Below are 20,608 nucleotides of genomic sequence, written 5' to 3'. Positions count from 1 at the left end.
ATTGCTTAAGAAGTAGAAGTCTGTGCTTTTCAATCATCCATTTGCTGTGTCCTTAATTAAGTTGGTAGGAAGAACAAAGGATTTTTTTTCCTGCTGCTATTCATTAGGTCAATTTCCTCATGTCTTCATGAGGATGAGCAGTTTTTGCTGAATAATAACCAAAGGCTCAGAGGACTTCTGTCTTGATGAAACTGATGAAAACTGAACCAGTTTAACCATGGTAAAGACTACATCAAAGAGCTTTAGGTTGATTGTGATCAGACAGTTTAATCCCACCTGATTTCTGTGGCCATTGTTCCTCTAAGCAGCTTATAATGGTTTTGAAAAATGGCTTGCTTGTTCTGGATGTTTGAGGGCTTCAAACTGTAGAGACCTTTTCTGAAGAAGTGGCATGTCCAGTCCGTGCCAGGGTGTGTACTTGAGCATTCATTTCAAGTTTACTAACTATTTAAATTTTTCTACACTTGTTCTGTAGTCATTAAAAAACCCTCAAAATGTAGTGGCATGGTTTTTATGAAGGACTCTTGCCTGCATTGAATATATTTATTTATTTCTATACTAGTAAAGAAGTGTTCCTACAGTGAGACGTTGTAGCAAAAGAGCTGTTTGTAAAACTAGATGAAGTTTATTAAAGGGACCTTGCTTCCCATTAAATATGAGCAAAAAAACCCTCTTGCTGATTGTGCACCAGTTAAAACAAATTTGAAGTGGTGACCATCTTACATCTAGGTGTAGATCTTGGAGCTGTCTGTGCTTGAAGAGAAGAAAAACCTTTGATAAGATGGGGGAGGAAGGAGAAATGACTGAAATGAACCTTTTACATTTTTGAATAGAGATGTATGCAGTGGCATGACAATTAGTGTAGTACATGGTTTGTTAAGAAGGTTTTTTTAAAAACTGATGGTGGCTGAACAGTGATCAAGTGTTTAAATGTGCCTATGTTGTTTCTGTCAGCAAACAAATGAAAGAGATGGAGAAGTTGGGAGTCCTGAAAGGAGCTTTGAGTGCGGAGCAGCAGTTGGCTCTCATTAGCGTTTGTACAGACCTGAAGGCAGCAGTAGAGGGTGCTACTTTCATTCAGGTAAGCAAAGATTTGCCAACTTCTATCAAATGGTTCAAAAAGATGATTAAAAGCTGTGCTATGCAGTAGGTGGGCACTGAAGAGTTCAACATCATGGCTCCATAAGGATATATCACGCTTGTTAAAGTTCTTTCTAGCCTGGTATCTGACGAGGGAGATCATGCCTCTTTGCAGAATTTCTTACACTAGAGTCCTTGCAAGTTTATTCTGAGTTAAAAGAATAAGGGGGGGAGTTGAGCTGAGAGGGAATTGCTGACCTCCATGTATAATAATGACTGTGCCAGTTAAAAAGATGAATGTAAGGTGAAGGTTGGCAGGAGGTTTTTGAGGGACAGATTATCACTTAGGCAACACCACACATTCTAGAACTGGGTCTAAAATGTGTTTTTTTCCTCTCCAGGTACGTAGTGAAGGCAGGGAGTATGACATACGGGGTGACTATTCTGACTGTGGGAGAGTGCTGTAGCCAAACACAGCTATCCCAGAGTGCTAGAGTATTAAAACCAGGGTTGATACACAGGTTTGAAATCTGTGCTGCTAAATAAAATTGGAATGGGGAACAAACTGAACTGCTAGGACTGATAGTTTGTGGCTGCTTAATTATTAATATGCTCACTGGATTAGACATAGTGCAGAGAGTAGGCTAATCTGGGATTATTTCTGGGGTAAAGTATGAGTGCATTTTTGTTAGGATTGGCATCTTCTACCCTATATGGCTTCCCAGTATTATTCCAGTGTTGTACCATTAGCTATCTCTACATGTATTTGTGCTGCACTCTCATTTCCAACTTACACTGTTTCAGGCTGTAAATTCCCAGTTTGATCAGCTACAATACAACCCTAGTAACAAACTGAACTGAAAAGAGCACAGACTTCCAGACCTTTTATTCCTCCCAATTTGGTGAAGTGAGGAGGAGAGAATGGGAGGCAGGGCAAAGCCTCACACAGAAGTCAAGGCATGAATGTGCTCTAGCTTTTTACAGTGGTACATGAAACTAAATATTTACCCCCAGTATCTTACTCTTTCATCACTGATGAGCTCAGAACTTGTTAGTTCATAGTATTGTGTTCATGCATGTATTGCCTACCTGTACTGAGTTTAATTTGCAAATTTATTGTCTAATCACTCAGTCTTGTAAAGTCCTTCTGCAAATGTTCGTGGTTGTAATAATGATGGCCAAGTTAAATTTCATGAGTGAACTTTCAGGTAATTTATGAATGGATGTAACAAAGGGCACAGCTATCTGTGAAACAGCACTGGCCAGCCTGTTCCAGTGAGTAAGAAATGACTATTCTTCTTCCCTTTTCCTTGTGAAGGCTGTCTTCTTGTTTCCAGTATTCTCATAGTTCTTCTTGTTTTCTTTTGCTGTTTCAAGCATTACTAACTACCTGCTATATCCATATGGTGTCCTTACTTTCTCCATATGCTACCTGTAAAGATCTGATCCTTTTAGTGCAAACTTTTTATCGCTTCAGCATTCTGACTTCTATTTTATCATCTTCTTTTGAAGCTGAACATAGCTGTGATGGAGTTCTTGGGTCTTGTTGCTCTGGCAGGGATGTTGGGTTTTGATATGCTATTGGTCCCATGAAAGAGGGTATTTGGCAAAATCTTAAGATTTTTGAACAAGGTCTTGCATGCAACATCAGCTTAAATCAAGGTCCCACCACTATCAGTTCATTTACAAAATGGGCATTGGGCAAATGTTGCAAAATCAAAGTAATTTTCTGTTAGAAGGAACCTGTGGAACTCATCTGGCTCAACCCATTGCAGGACCAACTTGCATCAGCTTGCGCAGAATTTGTGCAGTTGAGTTTTGGGTAAACACTTCTGGTCTCTCTGGGTAACGTGTTAAAATGTTTGATTACTGTCATTGCATCTTTTCCCTGATATCTAATTGGAAGTCTCTTCTTGCAACTTCAGTCTCTTGCCTGCTGTCCTACCTCAGAGAACCTGTGTGTTCCTTTCAGGTAGCTGAAGACAGCAGTGTTGTGTTGGTAGTCTCCAAACAGCAACAGTGTACCTGGGGTAACTGCAGTTTTCTGGCACATTTTATGTTCCCTTAGCCCTCTTGATGTCTCTAAACATGCAGTTATTTAGTATATCAATAAAAATAAACGGAATAGCTGCAGTATGCCCATGGATAACAAATCATGTGTGTGAAACATGGTTGGCACTATTTGTATCAGCTCTCCAAACTATAGCATTAAAGTTTGATTCAAAGTGTTAACAAATGCACAATGGAAGTGGGCAGGCAACTTATTTGAAATAGACTTTAATTTTCTCTTGAAGGAGGGTGGTGGAATAGAATGAAACAATTGAGGCTCACAGCCTTATTTCAGCAGTGAGCAGACTACTTTATGAACCATATTAAATTTAAGAAATGCTGCTTAGTGCAGCTTTGAATGTGGAACGACAAAATGTACTAATTGTAACTTATGAGCGCAAGTGTTCTGACTTTTAGTTACTTAAAAAATAAAATATTGGTTGCATTAATCTTAGTCGAATATAGAGGACTCAATTTTCATGCTTAATGATATAACCTACTGATTAGCTTATTTCAGAATTTTCATGCGAACTCAATTTCTTTACCCTGGAATGCAGTTGGTTAAATCTCAACTTCTTTTCAAATCTGGCCTTTGTATAATAAGCCCACTTAAAGCTTTAAAAAACTTCTTGATGTTTGCCCTCCATGAGTCTTCAGACAATTGCCTTCTATGTAGTTTTCATAGGACATAACTTAAAACAGAAGGGATAAAATAGTAAAAAATGTAACTTCCTAAGTTAAATAAGTGAAGATACAACTGGGAAAAAGATGCAAGACATAATTAGAAGGACTTAGAAGAAAATTTATAACAGGATGTCTTCAATATTTTAAAAGGTTATATATTCTCTCTCCTGAACATTTTCATGAAGTAACTTGTCTTGCTTAGTGTACTTTACATCAACTTTAGAAGGAAATCAGTCCGTGTTTTGCTCTCAACCTGAGTATTCACACAAGTTCACTTCTCAGAACTTTCCTATGCTACTTGGAATAAGTGTATAACCTATAGCATATAGGTGAATGTACATGGCACGTTTTTATATAATTTAAAAGCTTTAATTCTGAAATAACTTTTCCATTAACTGAAAACTCCATGGAGATAAATTAATGGATATGTTTGTACTATAATGTTCCTGGCGTGGGACTATCATGGATGAGTTAAATGTTTCTTACATTTGTGCTCTTAGCTTTCCTGCATAAATATGATTATTTTTTTATCTGTCTTTATGTGACTATTGGGTACTGAACATCTTCGATCTCCTTTGAGTATTAAAACCAGATTTTAGTGGATATGTGTCTAGTTCATAAATAAGATAAATTGAAAGAAGTGCAGCACTTGTATGATCTCTTACCACAACACTAGTAAAACAAAACCAAAGGTTTTAAATTGAACAATTTACTAACTGAACAATAAAGTTTGCTAGTTATCAGAGGAAGATTAGATGGCTGACTATTGCTATGGTCTTACTCTTGACACCTGAGTTGCTGTGTCTTTTGGTGACTTGTGAGGGCTGGCTGGGCTGGTTGAAGATGGACACAAAAGGTCACTGAAAGGTGATCTCTGAACCGGTCTGTTGTGCTGTGGTGTTGAACAGAACAGACTGGGCAAGGGGATGAAGTTAAGCTTTTAACTTACGCCTTGTGTTCTTGAAGTATTTATCTTTTTTACTTTTAAAAAAACTCTGCCTAAAAGCCTTAGAACAGTATCTTTATTTCCTGCCCACCCCTTTAAAAAGACAGGGTGTTCTGCCCCCTCTCCTCCTCCCCGCCATTACACCTGCACAGACTGTTGAGCTGGTGTTAACGACATTAATAGATTTTCAACCTGGTATCTTTCAGATCTTGCTGGCTCTTTCATCTTTTCCAGTTGAACGTATTTTTAAAAAAACAGTATTAACAGCTTTCAAAAAGTCTGGTGGTGCCTTCAGGGTACAAAATCAGCATTGACTTTGGAACTTTGACAACAGGTGTCTTGTGTCTCTGGTCATAAAAATTAGTTTTTGACTGTCTGTTACCAGTTTCTACTTGTAGCTTTTGTTTGGCTTTCCTTACGTCTTTCAAGAGCCCTTTTACTTCTTGGGGATGAGAGAATGTCTGCAGACAGTAGATGAAGATATCTTCAGCTGCCCTGAGCTCATAGGCTGGAAGACCATACTGTTTTGGAGGCTCTGTTAGTCACAGACCTCTGTAAAAACAAAACTGGTGGCAGGCAGAGTGTGCAAGCATTGCAGTAACATGGCTTCTTCTGAACTGAGCCCTGGACGGACAAACGTGTCTGTTTGCTCACAGCTGGGCAAATATAACCTTAGCCCTGATTTTACTCTACAGAGCTTAAACACTGGCCTTAGGCACCAGAAGTTGTGTTTTGGCTTTTGAGGGAACAGGTTTTAGGCGTGGGACTTGACTTGCTGTCTTTGTAGAAGTTTTGAGAAAATTCTTTCTAATTTTAAAGGTTTAAATGATCAGATCTTAAAGACTTGCTGTAAAACATTTTATGAAATCAGCATCTGACTTGAACTAAAAGATGATGTTTAGGTAAACAGGTGCTGCTGAATGGACTTACGTCCTTCCAAGTTTTCTAACATTTATTTCCCATCTATTCTGTGCATATAACAGCTGGTGTCATCTACCATTACAGTCTTGAATATAGTTTTGGTCCTTGTTTCAGGAGGTTGTCATTGCCAAAACTGTCATCCTGCCTGACAACTAATCTTGCTCTTCAGGTTCTCTTCCATTACTCCCTGGTCCCTTTTCTGGGGTGGTGGTGTGTTTCCATTGCCTTTCCTAGAGCACTTTCCCTATTTTTCAGGGTGGATGAGATCAGGGTAAGGAAAACCAGAGAAAATTTAGTCTTTTGAAAGAAGATGTAGGGAGGAGGATGGATGTCAGTCAACTAGTTTGAGATCTTATTGCCCTTTCCTGAGGGAACAAAAAGGATCTTCATCTGTAGCAGCCTGATCGACTTGTCCGTCTTTTGAAAGTTTCGTTGGCCATGTGAACGTTGTGGAAAATGATGGATCTTTTCATGCCATGATACTAACAGGAGAAGAAGCAAACTTGTCTTCATTTGCTGTATTTGCTTTAAACAAAAAAACAGCTAAAAAGCCTCTCACAGAAACCCCTCAAACCTTTCCAAATTTGTCTGATTTTAGAAAAGGTAGTTTCTGAAAACTAGTACCTTCACAAATCCCATTTTTTTCTGCTAAAGGTTGAAAGGACATTTGTAATTCAGTCATTTATTCTGAAGAGTATAAAATGGCAGTAACTTAATATCTTTATTGGTCAGATTCTTTGACAGAGTATGTTTATGAAAAGTAGGAAAGTACAGAATGTTTCCATCCCAGTGCTGGATTTCACCTCAGTGTTGTTTACTTGCACAGTATCTTGTAGTCAGCAGTCTTTCATGTCACTCAAGAGGTAGTGATTCATGAAGCATCAGATTTCACACTCATATGAGCTCATATGTTCAAGACCAATAAGAAGTTATCACTCTAGATCTAAGGTGATTTATAGCCCTAAATTATTATTTTAAATTAGGTTAGCCTGAAAGTGCTGGTGCCTTTACCTGATCTTTTATGACTGCTTTTACAATAAGTTTCTTTATCTAGTGATGAGACCAAAGGCAGGCAGGATCAGTCATACCTAGACAACTGTGTGTCAAAAATGTATTAACCTGTTCTTAAAATGCTCTTGTGGTGTGATTCCTTCTCCTCCCATGTTCAGCATTTTGCTCCACTGCATACATAACCCATAGAAAGTCTGTAACTGAAGCTCTGGGATGTGAAACTCGCATACTTGTACTTTATTCATATTTTTTATAATCGTGTCACATGGTGATAATATGGCCCTCCCATTATCCCTAACCCCCTAACAAACAGCCAGTGTGCTTTTCAGTTAGAGGAGCTGCTGCCCTTATGATGCCTTCTTACCCTTGGCTTACAGGATAGCAGTAGTTAGTAAGATAGTTCAGGTTCAAAATAAAAGTCTTGATTGTCAAGGTTGTGGCTTGGTTTGGACTAACTAGAGTTGGTTTACACCTAAGGAGGCTTTTGTTGCAAATGATATTTTTGTTAATTATTTGGTTTTTGTTCATGAGCTTGAAACCATCTTTAAGGAAGTTGTGTACCCACTTAGTGGAATGAGTATCTGCTGTGGGAAAGGGGCAGACAGGCTGATGAACTCCTGTTCCTCTGTGTCTGTTCCACTGGGTTGGGTTTCTGCCTTACATCCAAGTGTCTGAAGGTTTTTGTGGTGGTTTGTTTTGGGTTTTTTTTACTCCTTCTACCTCATTTTAACTGATCAAAATCCTGACACTGCACTGAAAGGTGTGCAACAGCCTGGGGCAACAGCTTCAGCAACAGCCTTCAGCAACAGCTGTGTGTGTGTCTCATCCCAAAGCCATGCAAAAGTGTGTGTGCCTCCTACCCAGCTGCAGGCCCTGCCTTTATCCTGAAGGAGGATAGCAGCACTTTACAAAAAGAAAACTGAAGTAAATATGCTTTCCCATTATCATCTTTGAATTAATGAATTTTTGTTAGTCACCTTATCTTAATAATGTCTTGGTATACTGTTAGATGCACATACTATCCATCTCTAAAGTGCCTCAAAATATGCATCTAAAACTATTTTTGAGGGGAGTGTGATGAAAAAGTCCAAAATACTTGAAGTCAAGTACTTCCATTTGAAATATGTAATGATTTTGAATTTTGTGAAATTACCAAACCTATTCAATGTATTAAAAATATATATTTGAGCTAAGTTTTATTGGCTAACAGTAATATCAGAAGTGAAATTGATACTTCTATGTAATAATTTGTTCTGATATTAAAAATGCAGCTTTATGTCTCTGCTTGTTTCAATAGCTGAACTCCCAGCCTCTGCAGTCAAAATGTGAAGTTTTTTAATTGCAGGTGGTGTAGCTCCCCAGGTTCATGTGTGTTTTCATGTGTCTTGTTTACTGACTGCAGTGCACTTTAGTGTCTGACATGGAATGCAATAGAAAAAGCACTCAAGTTTCCTTAATAGAAGGTGCATCTTCACTCTTCCAGAATGGAAATACACACCTAAACCCTGCAGGAACAGAACAAACCAGAATATCAACACAAAAGCCTAAATAGAAATTATAATAATTAGGACTGAAATACTAAGGATAGTAGTGGACGTTTTAAACACTCTTTTGCTTAAAATAGAATTTGATGTGGATTCAATAAAATGCTGACTGAAACACAGCAGTCTATATGCAAGATGGAACAAGTAGATGGAATTTTGCTTTGGTAACTTCAGTAACTTCAACTTCGCCAGTGATGTTGGAGGAAACAGAACTGGTTATCAAATGGCAGGGCTTAATTTGCAGATAGCTTATTTTAACATATGTACTTTTTTCAAAGAGGCTTTTACAAGGATCCTTTATTATATTATTTAGATATGGTAAAATTATATGGAATAATTGTATTTGCCTGTACAGTTGCTATAGATAGTAATTTGAAATCTCTATTTAATTTCATTAAATTTGCAGGTCTCCTTTTCAGATATTTTTGATGTCTGTCTTATACAGGATTCAGGTTATGTGTATTAAAAAAACACAGGACAAAGCTTTTTGTAGGTTTATATTAATCAGGATTTGTTTTAGAAATAAAACATTCTCAAGTGACTTGTTAGATTGAAAGTAAAACAATTATGCCTGTTTTTTCTGCGAAGTTCTTTTTCTAGTGGATTATAACTATAGAAAATAATAGAAGTATTTGTAGAAATGTATTAGGCACCAAGCTTTCAGAAAAGCTCCTTTTCTGACATGCAGCACTCTTTGTCTCTTAATCCTGTGACGTTCTTTATATTCCCACAAAAAGCTGGATATAATGTGGTTCCTGTTGCAGGAGCGCTGACAGTCTGGGTCCAGCTTGTGGGATAGTTCAGTGCTTTGAAAGCTGCTGCTATGGCCTCATTCTGTAAGAGGAGAGGATTGCTGTCACTTGACTCTGGGAACTGTTCTACAGGAGTGCCTTAAAAATGTCAGCTAAATCACAGCACTGACAAGCTGAGGCTTCTTAAAATGCTGTAAGTTTTAAATGTGTATAAACAGAGCAGGGGCTTGTGGCACGTTTGGAGATCCTCACTTAAGTGCAGAAGATGAGGAGGATTCTTGTTGCAGTCAAAGTGGTCATGGCTTATAAACAACTTACCTGCTCCTTAAAACCTTACTGAGTTTACTGGGAAAGGGGAAGTTGCAGAACTCTAGAAAATAATTTTCTACCTCAGTTGGGAAGGGCACAGGGTGCTCTTGCTGTAGCAGCTGTGGCATGGCAGTGAAATGCAACTCTTGGGGGTTAGGTGGTACAAGACAAAGGTGAATAGCTGTAGGAGGGAGATAGCTGTGGGAGGGTAATAGTGTGTTTCTTGCCTCCCTTGGTTTGATTGAGGAGCCAGTTGAGAACTTTTGGGTCAGTATTAGCAGGACCACCAGTATGGGAGACTTTGTGGTAGGTGTCTGCTATGGACCACTTGATCAGGAAGAAAAGGCCTTCTTCAGAAGCCTCACATTCACAGGCCCATATCTTCATGGTGGGGCTTCAACCACATCAATATCTGTTGGAGGGACAGCACAGGAGAGCACAAAGAATTCAGAAGGATTGTGGAATGCATTAATGGTAATTTTAACACAGGTGGCTGGGGACTAGAAGAGAGGACATGTTGTGCTGGACCTCACAATGAAGAACTGGTTGGAGATGTGAAGGTCATGGGGAAGTCTTGACTATAGTGGCCATGAGATGGTGAAACTGAGGATCCTTGAGAGGAGAAAGCAAGACAAAAACTTCAGCAGGGACAACTTTGGCCTGTTGGGCCAAAATCTACTTCGAAGAGTCCCATGGTATGGGATACACTCCTGCAATGAAGGTGGGTCTAGGAGAGCTCGAGACAGATCTATCTTCACTTGTAGAAATGTATATATTATCATAAACCTTCATATTAAGATTGCCAGGGAAGAAAGACTTTATGTTTTGAATTTGCACCAGATAGCATCTAGTCAGGAGGTAGGAATTCAATGTGCAGCTTTCAGACTTCTTTATTCAGCAATTCCTAATGCTGGCGACTGCCATCAGAGTTCATACTCCTTATTGGGAAGGCTTGATGCTGCATCCCTTCTCCAGATGATCTTACAGAAAATGCCTTGCTTGTTGCTGAGTGGCTGCTAATCTTTAACCTTCTGCATGCTAGTTTAAATATCTGGCTTTCATCTTATACTGTTTGTGTAGGAAGTCTACTTATTTTAGGTCCATACTACTGTGTTGCAGGGCTTTGCTTCAGGCCATATTTTGTTTCTTTTGCTTCCCAGTACTAATAAATTGCTCAGCAGCAATTCTCATTGATAGTATAAGGAAAAAGGTATTTTGCAAGATAGTGTTTTGGGGAGTGTTTTTCTAGAAGTTACAGAGAAGTTGCTACCTTGGCTTATTTGAGAATGGATGGGAAGAAACTGGGCAGAGGCCAGCATTTAAATATAGGAAAATTAAGTTATGCATTTAGATGAGCATGGATGAATGTGGGAGCGCACATGGTGGATGGCATGATGAGAAAGGGCTCTACAAAAACACAGAGGCACTGGATTTAAACAGATGAAACTCACTGGCTTTCCATGTACTGGCATTTCAGGGTTTGTGTCATGTGAGTGCAGCTTCTTAATTAGAGACAACTGGACCTCAATCACCATGCAGTGTATCAGTTAGCTAGGGAGGGAGTCTAGCATGTGTTTATCTTTGTGTAGTTCTTTACTGGTTCAAGCAGCTGCTGTGTGTTCTCTGAACATGTATTTGAATAGTGTAATTCCTATTACATATAAGCCTTTAGTTCAATACATCACTTCCAGGAGATGGGTTTTAAAAATTAACAGCTGTCATGTTCTGATCAGACTCTTAAGAGATGTCTAATAAAGTTTAAATTAGAAGCCAGATTTGTAGCAACCTTGTTTAGGTGACCAGGCCTTGGAATAAAGGTTTACTCTTTTCTGCAAGTGAGAAGTATGATCTTCCCTAAGAAAAGGGCACAGAAATATACAGTGTCACTTAAAATGCATAGTGGTGCATGTAAACCTTTTTGCACTGATTCTTTGAGAGAAACTGTGGTAGCTTTAAACCCATATCTTACCTGCTCTCTGTTTGATCTTTCTCATGGTAAACAGAATAGCTTCGGACCTCTCCAGGCTCCATAACTGCCAACAAGTGAGGTTCCTGTTTAATGGATTGTTTAGAGCTTAATTTTCCCCCTGGTCTTCAGGGAATTGGTGTCTCTGAGAAAATAATTGCATGCTTGAGAACAGAAGCTTTATTGCAGTGGTCCAACAACCTGAATACAATTGTGACACTATACAAGAAACTCCAAGCAAATGGCCCATTCAGAAACCTTATGTAACCATAGCAGGTTTGAGTTTCCAGCAGATTTGAGTTTGCCTTTTTGATTATCATCTGATGTGAGAGCAGGCTTAGAGTTTCAAGTTCACAAACCTATTCAAAGCAGCTCTTTTATTAGCTTGAACAGTATCTGCAGAGTTCTCATCATCTTTGGCTTCACTAAAAGAAGCTATTTAAACTTAACCAACAAGCAGGGATTCTGGAACTATGAGGAGAGTATCATTTTGTTTTGATAAGGCTGTCTAATACTCTGGGCTCTATCTGGAGTTCTTAAATGACCCTGTTTATCTCTTCTGCATCATGGAACCTTTAGTACTGTTCCATGCAACTTATTTTTTAAGATTTCAAATTACTTTTAACCCATTTTTTGGTTTAAAAACTCTGGTCCTGGGCATTCTTGCCACAGAGTCTGTCTGAAGCAGCAGATGTTAAATGTAAATTTTGGATTACATCAAATGTATAGCCTTTTCCCCTAACCTTGCCTTGTGTAGTTCAACGTAACAGAAAGGACAAAATTAAGTACTGGCAGGTGGGAGAAGGTTAGAGATGGAAAAGAGCAGGTATTTTCTGTGTGTTTTAAGGGGAAGGCTGAGGTTTTACAACTTTGGGATCTTGTTTGAATTTTTTTAAACTCTTCCAAAACCCCTCAAAATAGGCTGGCCTTCTTCCTCCATTTTCTTTTCATAGGCTGAAGACTTTTCTGTTCCTTGTGGGATCCACTGTAGTTATTATCCCATGTCCTTCTCCTCCCAGACTAGTGGATCTTTGCATGCTCTCCTTCAGGCATCTCCTGGAGATAACTTTGGAATTCTAGTGATTATAGGTTGTGGCTCTTGGCTCACGTGTGTGAAATTTCACACAGTGATGTAGAGCTGACTGTACTCAGAAGCTTTGGTAGAAGTTTGGATAGCATTCATTCTATTTCAGATGGTCTTGAGAAGTCTTTCTCAGTCACCCTCATACTTAAAATGCATAAGTATCTTCATTAATTTCAACTCTGGGAATTGTTTAAGCACAGGTTGTGGAGACATACCTTGGAATCTCCTGCTGTAGTTCTGGAGATTGTAAGTTTATCTTCTTCTGAGATACACCTGTTCATTTCCATCTTGTCTTAGAGAGAGTACTGACTTCTATCATGTGAGATACTCAAAAAAGAAAGGGGAGACCAGGTCTTATTCCTCTGTATTGTGTTATCTCTCCTGTCTTATTCCTCTGTATTGTGTGAGTTAAAATCTGTATTTTAGACAAAGCAGAATATTTTCTTTTGCATTAAATCACCTGTAGGGTGTGGTGGTCCATCTTCTGCTGTACATAAACTCTTGGACTTTCCATTTCTTTAACTGTGGGAATATATTTTTGTGTTTTTGGCTCACTGGTATATCTAGGTTGATTAAAACAGATGGTTTGTGCTGAATTCCCAGATGTCAATCTAGGATGGGATCAGTGAAGTCTGAGAGGTATGCATAGATACTATTGAACTACATGCCTTCTAATACTGTTTTTTGGTTTTATTCCAGGAATGTACTCCAGAGAATCTGGAACTGAAAAAGAAGATTTTTGGTCAGTTGGATCTTACTGTGGGTAACAGTGTTATCTTAAGCAGCTCGACCTCTTGTCTCTTACCCAGCAAATTGTTCACTGGCCTTAAACATGTTAAGCAGTGCATCGTGTCACATCCTGTAAGTAGGATGGCATGTTTCCTTTCTATATGAACTGTATCCCAAACTTCTTCCTGCAGTCTGAAAGATTCAGAAGGGCATATGGGGCTCTTGTGTGCCATTGTTAGTGTGCAGGGCCAACTTTTCAAAAAAACCTTTAGTTTGGTTATCCTGTGAGCAGCAGTACTAATCTACAAAATTGAGAGGACGTAGCATGTTGCATACTGTTGGATCAAGATATGGTCTGTGTGAGCTGTTGTGCTCATATTGTTGTGTGTTTCTCAAACTACTGGCTTTCAAAATGTAGGAATTCTGTGTTTTGGGTACAAGTTCATAACATTGCTGCTTTCTTCCTGTGTCATTGTTAGTCTTTTCTAGTATCCTTTCTTAGCTTCTGTTGGATAACAGTAAGAATCCAAACACTGAGCTGCAATGTGCTTGTCAGGCTATATTGATAAAAGATGGGAAATTTAGATTCCAGTTTCTTCAGACTTGTGATGCAGAAGCAGTATTCCTTAATTCCTGAAAGAGGAATTAAGGAATGATGAAATGGAACAAATTGGACTTGGAGCTGAATTTGCATGCTTCATGACCAACTGGGACAAGGCAGTGATGGAAAAATGGAATGACTAGAGGTTGTAGCAGGACCTCAAAATGGTCAAAGGCACTTGAGAGCTTCTGTAGAGGTCTGTTTGGAACTGTCAGACAACAGTTTATTACATCTCTCTTCAGCATGGAAGAGCATTTTATCTTGATCATCACTGGGATTCCTACTGCTTCTGTTTTCCACTATTCAAGAAGCTGATGAATTTGTTAACCCAATGTTGGGTGGTCAGCTGGTCAGTTAAGAGGACTGTTGTCGTGACAAAAGATGCTGCCCTGGTCTCTGCAGTTTGGTAACTACATGATGTCTCTCCAGGGTATCCCTCAGAGTGTAAAGTAAATGTCAATTCCCTGGGCATGCTCAAGAGTACAAAAATACAGCACTACTTTACTGTAGTGTCTCTACAGCTACCTATAGCCTCATGCTGTAGTGTCAAAGCATTTGGTCAGTGCCTTTCTGATACCCCTCCACCACCACCATTGTGCCTTGGAGTGCCTGAGTGGCAAAGGGAACAAAAGGCTTGGTTTGGATTGTTTCTGTATAAGTTTTCAATCCCTTTTAATTATTAAAAAAGTCAAATTTCAAAGTATGTATCTGTGCCTAGATCTAGCCTTTCTCCAGTCTAAAATTCAATAGCTCCTTATCTCTTATTTCCAGAGTTGTAATTTTCTCTAGTGCAAGAGAAGAGATAATGTCTCTTTAGCATTTCTGTATTAAGTAACTATACAATTTTTTTTAACCAGTTCCTGGCTGTGTGACTGTTTGTCAGTCTTTGATTTTACTGTACTCTTTCTTACTGTTTTCCCAAGTTGATCTGTACCAGCTGACTTTGTTTAGTCTGAACTACAGTCTTGATAGGAGCCACTCCTGAAACCAGGTTTTATCAGATCTGGAAAGGTGGTCTCTGCATAAACGTTTTCTACGTTTCTGTTGCAAGGATATGTATTTTGTCAAAGGGAACGCTCTGGAGTATCTTAAAATGTCTAATTGTTCCCAAATAGCTTTGCAGTCCAAATGAGACTGTTTTTTTAGTAATCCCAGCTTCACTCAGCTGTAATGAGTGTACCAAAGAAGCTGTAAACTAGTGTACTCTTCCAGAGGCCTTTCTGCATCAGGAAACATGTGTGCTTTGTAGTAGTTTTTGGCTTTGGGTGGGTTTTTTTGTTTTGTTTTATTTTTTACTAAGATCTTGAACACAATAGTAGGGTTTGGTGGCTGCAGGAAGCAAGCAGCTCTTCAAGACACTGAAAACAAGTGTGGAATTTGATATACCAGAAAAATTAAAATCTAAAGTTGTAGAGCCTATGGCATGGGTGAGAGTGTTGAGATTAAATGAAACTAAGTGCCCAAAGGGCAGAAGCAGCTCATCCTTTTGCTTACCATGGTTCAGTAATTAGAGAAAAAAAAAAGGCTCACAGCACAGCTGTATGATAGAAATGCACACAATACTTGTGTTACAGTACAAAACAGGTACCGCTGTTCTCTGAAAGCAGTTTCAGGCAGTGGATCAATAGAGGTCTGCTGCAGGGTGGTTCTCTTCTCACATGCTGTATATGCCTGCTAGATCACAAAACTAGAAATATGGGGCTAGAGGATACTGTGCCCCTGAGTGAAGTCCCCTGTTCTACAGGAAACCCTGCAATCAAATAACGTTAAAACTGCATTAAACTCTCTAAGATTATTTTCTCAACTCCACTACTCCTGTTAGAAATTGTTTGTGTCTTCTAATTTTTGTTCCAATCTTATTACTGGTCCATTAAAATTAATAATTATGTTTGTTGGCAGCTTTTGTGTAACGTAATTCTTCTTGGTGTTTTCTTCATCATCTCCTTTCTTAGCTGTGACTTTGTTATGCAAAGGTGACCTTGTGTTTCCTGAAATACTTCTCATTTTTAGAAACTCTCCACCATTCCCTATTTCATCTATGTTCTACCACTTTCAGTTTTTACCAATGTCTATTATCTGACTCCTGAAAAATTGTCTTCCTGTGTCTCCTCAGTGTGCTCATGAACATACCCATATGCTCCCTGTGCCAAGTTCATGAAATTGAATACTTCAATAAGATCACTGTCAACAGTAATCTTCGAATAAATTTTTAATAGCCTTAGTCTCTCTCAGCAATTAACTTGTCCTCTTTACGACTGGAACCTGTGATATACTTAAGGGTTAGAAAAGCCTCAGAGAATGTCTTGGTGCTTGCAGTGTTTTGGGTCTTGCTCAGTTGCCTGGCACCACTGGATGGTGTCCATCCACCACACTATTCTCAGCATTGCTGGTGGCACTGCCAAAGATACTGATGTGAGAGTGGCTGTGTTGGAACACAAGGCCCTCTAAAAGGAATGAAGTGTGTTACATCAGTAGTTAGAGCACATGTCAGGCCCTGAGGGAAAGGAAACTATGTAAATACTGAAAAGAAAGAACATGCAGGGAGGAAAGGCTACTTGCACATTCCTGTGGCTAAATCCTGTACTTGCATTTACAGGAGCACAGTTAAGAGTAGTTGACTGTAAGGGAGCATGATGAAGGAATCAGTAGTTAATTACCATCCTTCAAATGTCAGTGTTATTCCTGGTAGTAATTTATAATATGTTAGCCCCTTCTATTGCCCAGAACCAGATGGAGAGCTGAATTTAACACCTTTAAGAGTACAGCTGAAGGACTGCTACTTTGGAAAGAGAATGCTTGCAGCTTAACTCTCTGTAACACTATGACCTGAAGAACTTTTAGCTGTTTCCAGGATGTTCTTTAGGATTTTTTGTTTTTTACTTCAAAAATACATAACACAAAGGTCTTGACTTGATGAGAAGTTAGATTTGGGAAGAGTCAGGGAGAGGTAATTTATTTTTTTCTAAGTACAGTGTTTGGAGGTAACCTGTTCTGCAACATTTTCAAAGTAGGTTTTGTGTGATATCTGTTACTATATTTAGCATATATTTACAGGCTTGGGCCAATAGCTGCTTATTTGTTAACTGTTGCATCTTACAGGTGGTGTTTAGCAATACTTTTGTTATAAAGTTCCTGACTGTCTAAAAGGAAATGCCTTGCTTAATTTGGAAAGACAGGTGGTGACTATTTGTCTTACAACAATAAACAGCCTGAATATTGAGCAAACAGTTCCTCAAGTCAGAATAAAGTCTTCTAGTATTGTTTGAGTGCTGTCATCTCTGGTGTAGCTCCATGGATTTTGCTGGGGTTAAACAGTTTGATTTAGTGCAAGTTTAATTATTTATTTTAATTTGAATTAATACACCAGCTTTTATTGGATTGGTGAAGTCTTTCAAGGTCTGAATGTCAGGATTGCTGTGTTAACTGGAAATTATCCAAGCTAGTGCCAGCTATAAAGATACTTTATATTAACTTGTTCTGTTGGTGGCTGATGTTCTTCTTTTGTCTTTCTTCTTGAGGTAAATCCACCTTACTTTGTGCCTTTGGTTGAAATTGTTCCTCATCCAGAAACAGACCCTTCTACAACAGAGAGAACATATGCCCTGATGAAGAAGATTGGTCAGTCTCCTGTCAAACTAAACAGAGAAATCGAGGGGTTTGTTCTGAATCGACTACAGTATGCAGTGATAAGTGAAGCTTGGAGACTTGTGGGTGTATGTATATCTTTTCTTTCAGTTCTTGGTCAGTTCTGTAGATGTGATAAGTGAGATTGTATATTTAAACATCCTTTAAATTTGTGTCATCTTTGTTCAGCTGTCCCTTATGAACATAAAATGTATGTTTAAATGTAAATTAAGCCTAGTAAGAAGTGATGTCAGTTATAAAAAGCAAAGACTGACAAAAATGAGGTGATATGTGATACTAAAAATTATTGTTTATCCTGCTTTCTTTTTTCAGAATACTCTTCAGGGCAATCAAAAGAATTACTTTAAAAGCAGGAATCAAAATACCAATTTTTCTTTTTGTAGGTGTCCCATCATTTCGTGTTTGTTTTTTCTAGTGTTGTGGGCCTATTGGACAGTGGTCATGAAAATACTTTAAATGGTTTTCTCTTTGGCCTTTCAGGAGCTGCAGTCATAGGTTTAACTGTTACTTGATACTTTTAGGTAAAGACAGATTTCTCCTCCTCCTGCCCACTCAGACTTCTAGCTGAGAATCATTTGTTTGTGTGCCTTCAGCTTTTCCCACAGTTAGCTGTTCTATGCTGAAAAGTCTGATCTTTCATCAGCAGGAGCTGAGTTATGAGTCTGTTGCTATTCTCTTGAGAAGAGTTTCAACTGGGCTTTAATAAGACTTACTTTTTTGTTGTGGAATGTTTAGATTTTTCAAGCTGTTTAAAACAACCATGCACACAAATATAGGTAAAGATCTTAAAAATAAGGTAATATTACTGTAAACAAAGCAACTCTTTTTCCAAAGAAGTGTTTAAACGTAGTTGCTGAACTGATTTTGCTTACCTGTAGCTGGCTTTCACTAGCAACATAATACAACAATATAAAGGAGGTGGTGAATAACAGTAAGTAAAACAGTAAGTGTTGTGAGGAAGGAACTGATCTACTACTGGAGATGTTTGTTTAAATTTTTTAATGGATTCTGTTGTTAAACTTTTAATACAAAGTCTCAAATTTATGGTAAGAAAAACACTTTCAGAAAGCTGTAGTCATGTTGGAAAACATAGAATAGAAAAGACAGTAATGTATAATCACAGAATAGTTTGGGTTGGAAGGGACCTCTGGAGATCTGGTCCCACCCCCCCTACTACAGCAGGTTGCACAGGATCATGCTTAGGTGGATTTCGAATAACTTCAGAGGAGAATATTCATTCTCATTGGGCATCCTGCTCCAGTGCTCTGTCACCCTCAAAGTAAAGAATTTTTTTCTTCCTATTCAGATGTAATTTTTGAGTTTATAGTTTGTGCCTGTTGTGGACCAGTCACCCATTGTCAACACTGGCATTCAGGTAATGCCTCAAAAATCTAACAGGATTCTTTCACATCTCTGAGCGCATAAACTCAATGGTGGAAGCCACTGTGATAGTAACCTAGGATGCTAAAAATTTCAATGGATCCGGGGATCATTTAGACACATTCATGTTGGACTGTGCAGAAGCAACCTCCAGCTTCAAAATCTCAAAGACTGGACTGCTGGGAGCTGAGGCAGTACAGTACAAATCACTGAAAGTATAATTCTCTGTTTGGTCTTGCTGTGGAAGGAATTTAAGAACACTTTGTGAGCTGCCGTTGGAAAGGAAGTTCTGAGTTGAGGCAAACCTTTAATATGAACCTGTTGTATGGATGCTTTTGTGGCAGTGGTGGTTATGTGAATAGTAATAAAATAGTCCTTGAAGGACTGACAGATATAGAAGGTTGCTTTTGTTGTAAATCAAAGTTTCAGAGTTGTTCTGTTCTTGTATAATTTTATTGCGTTTCAGCCAAATACACATTTAAACAGTAACAACTTTGGTGGTCGTATTTCCATTCCAGAAGCCTGAACAATAGCAGCTGTCAAAGGTGTATAGTTTCAGCTGTGTGACTTCAGGCTGCACAGTGCCTTTGATGGGAGGAGAATCACTACAGATAGGTGAGAACTGCAGGCCTGGGCCAGTTTGTGTGTTTCTACTGTTGTGCTGCCAACTTTGTAATTTTTATTGCAAGTCACATTCTTTTGGTGTATTCCACTTTCCAAATGGGGTAACATAATTCTTACTTCTGATTGTGGAGTCACTTTCCAGTTCTTACTGTTGAAAATATCAATCTCCCCAACTCTGTCTTTGAGAGACTCCTAAAAATCAAGTTTTACTCACATTGGTTGCATCTCAAACAAATGTTTTCATTACTCTGAGAAGCACTGGGGGATTGTTGTGTTGTTTTGTTGGGGTTTTTTGTTGGTTGGTTGGTGTTGCTGCAGGCCCTCAGCCAGGTAATAATTAGCATTGACTCCATGATTGTAGAAGGCTGATCAATTGCTTTATTATATCTTCCTATACTATATTATACTATACTTATTAAGAGACTTAGTAACCTTTACAATCCATCCAATACAGCTTTGACCTAATTGGTCATCAATCTAAACACTATCCAGTGTCCAATTAAGAAATCACCCTTTGGTAAACAAATCTCTGTGACACATTCCACATGTGTACAACAGCAGGTACAAGTGGAGATAAGAATTGTTTCTCATTCTTCTCTCTGATCTTCTCACAGCCTTCCCCGGGAAAATGATTGGGAAAGTCTGTGCCTGCTCTCTGTGGCCAGAGAGCTGCTGCCACAGGCTGGGGTATTTTTTGGTTTTTTTTGCGTCAGTTGAACTTAGTGGAAATTTCTCCAGTAGAACCACTAATGTCCTGTTAAAGTCATTGGTGGTAGGACAGACATGCAGTACAGCTGCACTTAAAACATTTGTCTTGAAAATGTTATAATGAATAGGCTGATTAGCTTGCAGAATATGTTTTGGTTCCCAAATATGTCTGGGAAACTGACACCCTGTCAGTCTTTCTCTTTTCTGTAGCAGTGTTGTGTTGGGATGGATGAGACATGGGCAAGGAATCATGTTATGGGAGAAAGGCTCTGATATGGAGCATGGAAGTAAAGATGTGGCTGTGTAGAAAGAAATGCTGTAAAGATATCTGCTTGCTGAATGTTATGTGGGACTCACTGACTTCTGCCATGTGGGCCCAAGAGTAGGACACACTTTTAACACAGCCAGAAATCTGAGGTAAGGCTCTGCCAGCATAGAAATCTGGGTGCAGGCTCAAGACTCCACATGGTGTTCAAATTGCATGTGGCAATTGCATGGATGCTGGAGCACAGAGAGGAGCATAATTCAGGGCAAACAGATTAAAGTAGCAATGAGAAACCTGAGTATTGGGATAC

General features: G+C 38.8%; 1 protein-coding gene across 2 annotated transcripts in view; it reads left to right on the top strand.

The window, feature by feature from the left end:
- The window catches only part of CRYL1 (crystallin lambda 1), a 52,247-nt gene that overhangs the window by 9,668 nt on the left and 21,971 nt on the right, over window positions 1-20,608 (top strand). Inside the window, exons 3-5 of one of the 2 annotated variants that reach the window (XM_053970032.1) lie at window positions 955-1,081; window positions 13,046-13,207; window positions 17,195-17,389. In XM_053970032.1, the coding sequence (XP_053826007.1) occupies window positions 955-1,081; window positions 13,046-13,207; window positions 17,195-17,389 (484 nt within the window). The remainder of the gene's footprint in view (window positions 1-954; window positions 1,082-13,045; window positions 13,208-17,194; window positions 17,390-20,608) is intronic. The other variant, XM_053970033.1, reaches the window with a different exon arrangement.

This window comes from Vidua macroura, chromosome 2 (assembly GCF_024509145.1).
Source record: "Vidua macroura isolate BioBank_ID:100142 chromosome 2, ASM2450914v1, whole genome shotgun sequence".
Taxonomy (NCBI): domain Eukaryota; kingdom Metazoa; phylum Chordata; class Aves; order Passeriformes; family Viduidae; genus Vidua; species Vidua macroura.
The sequence above is the reverse complement of the archived record's forward strand: the minus strand, read 5'-3'. Positions and strand labels throughout refer to the sequence as shown.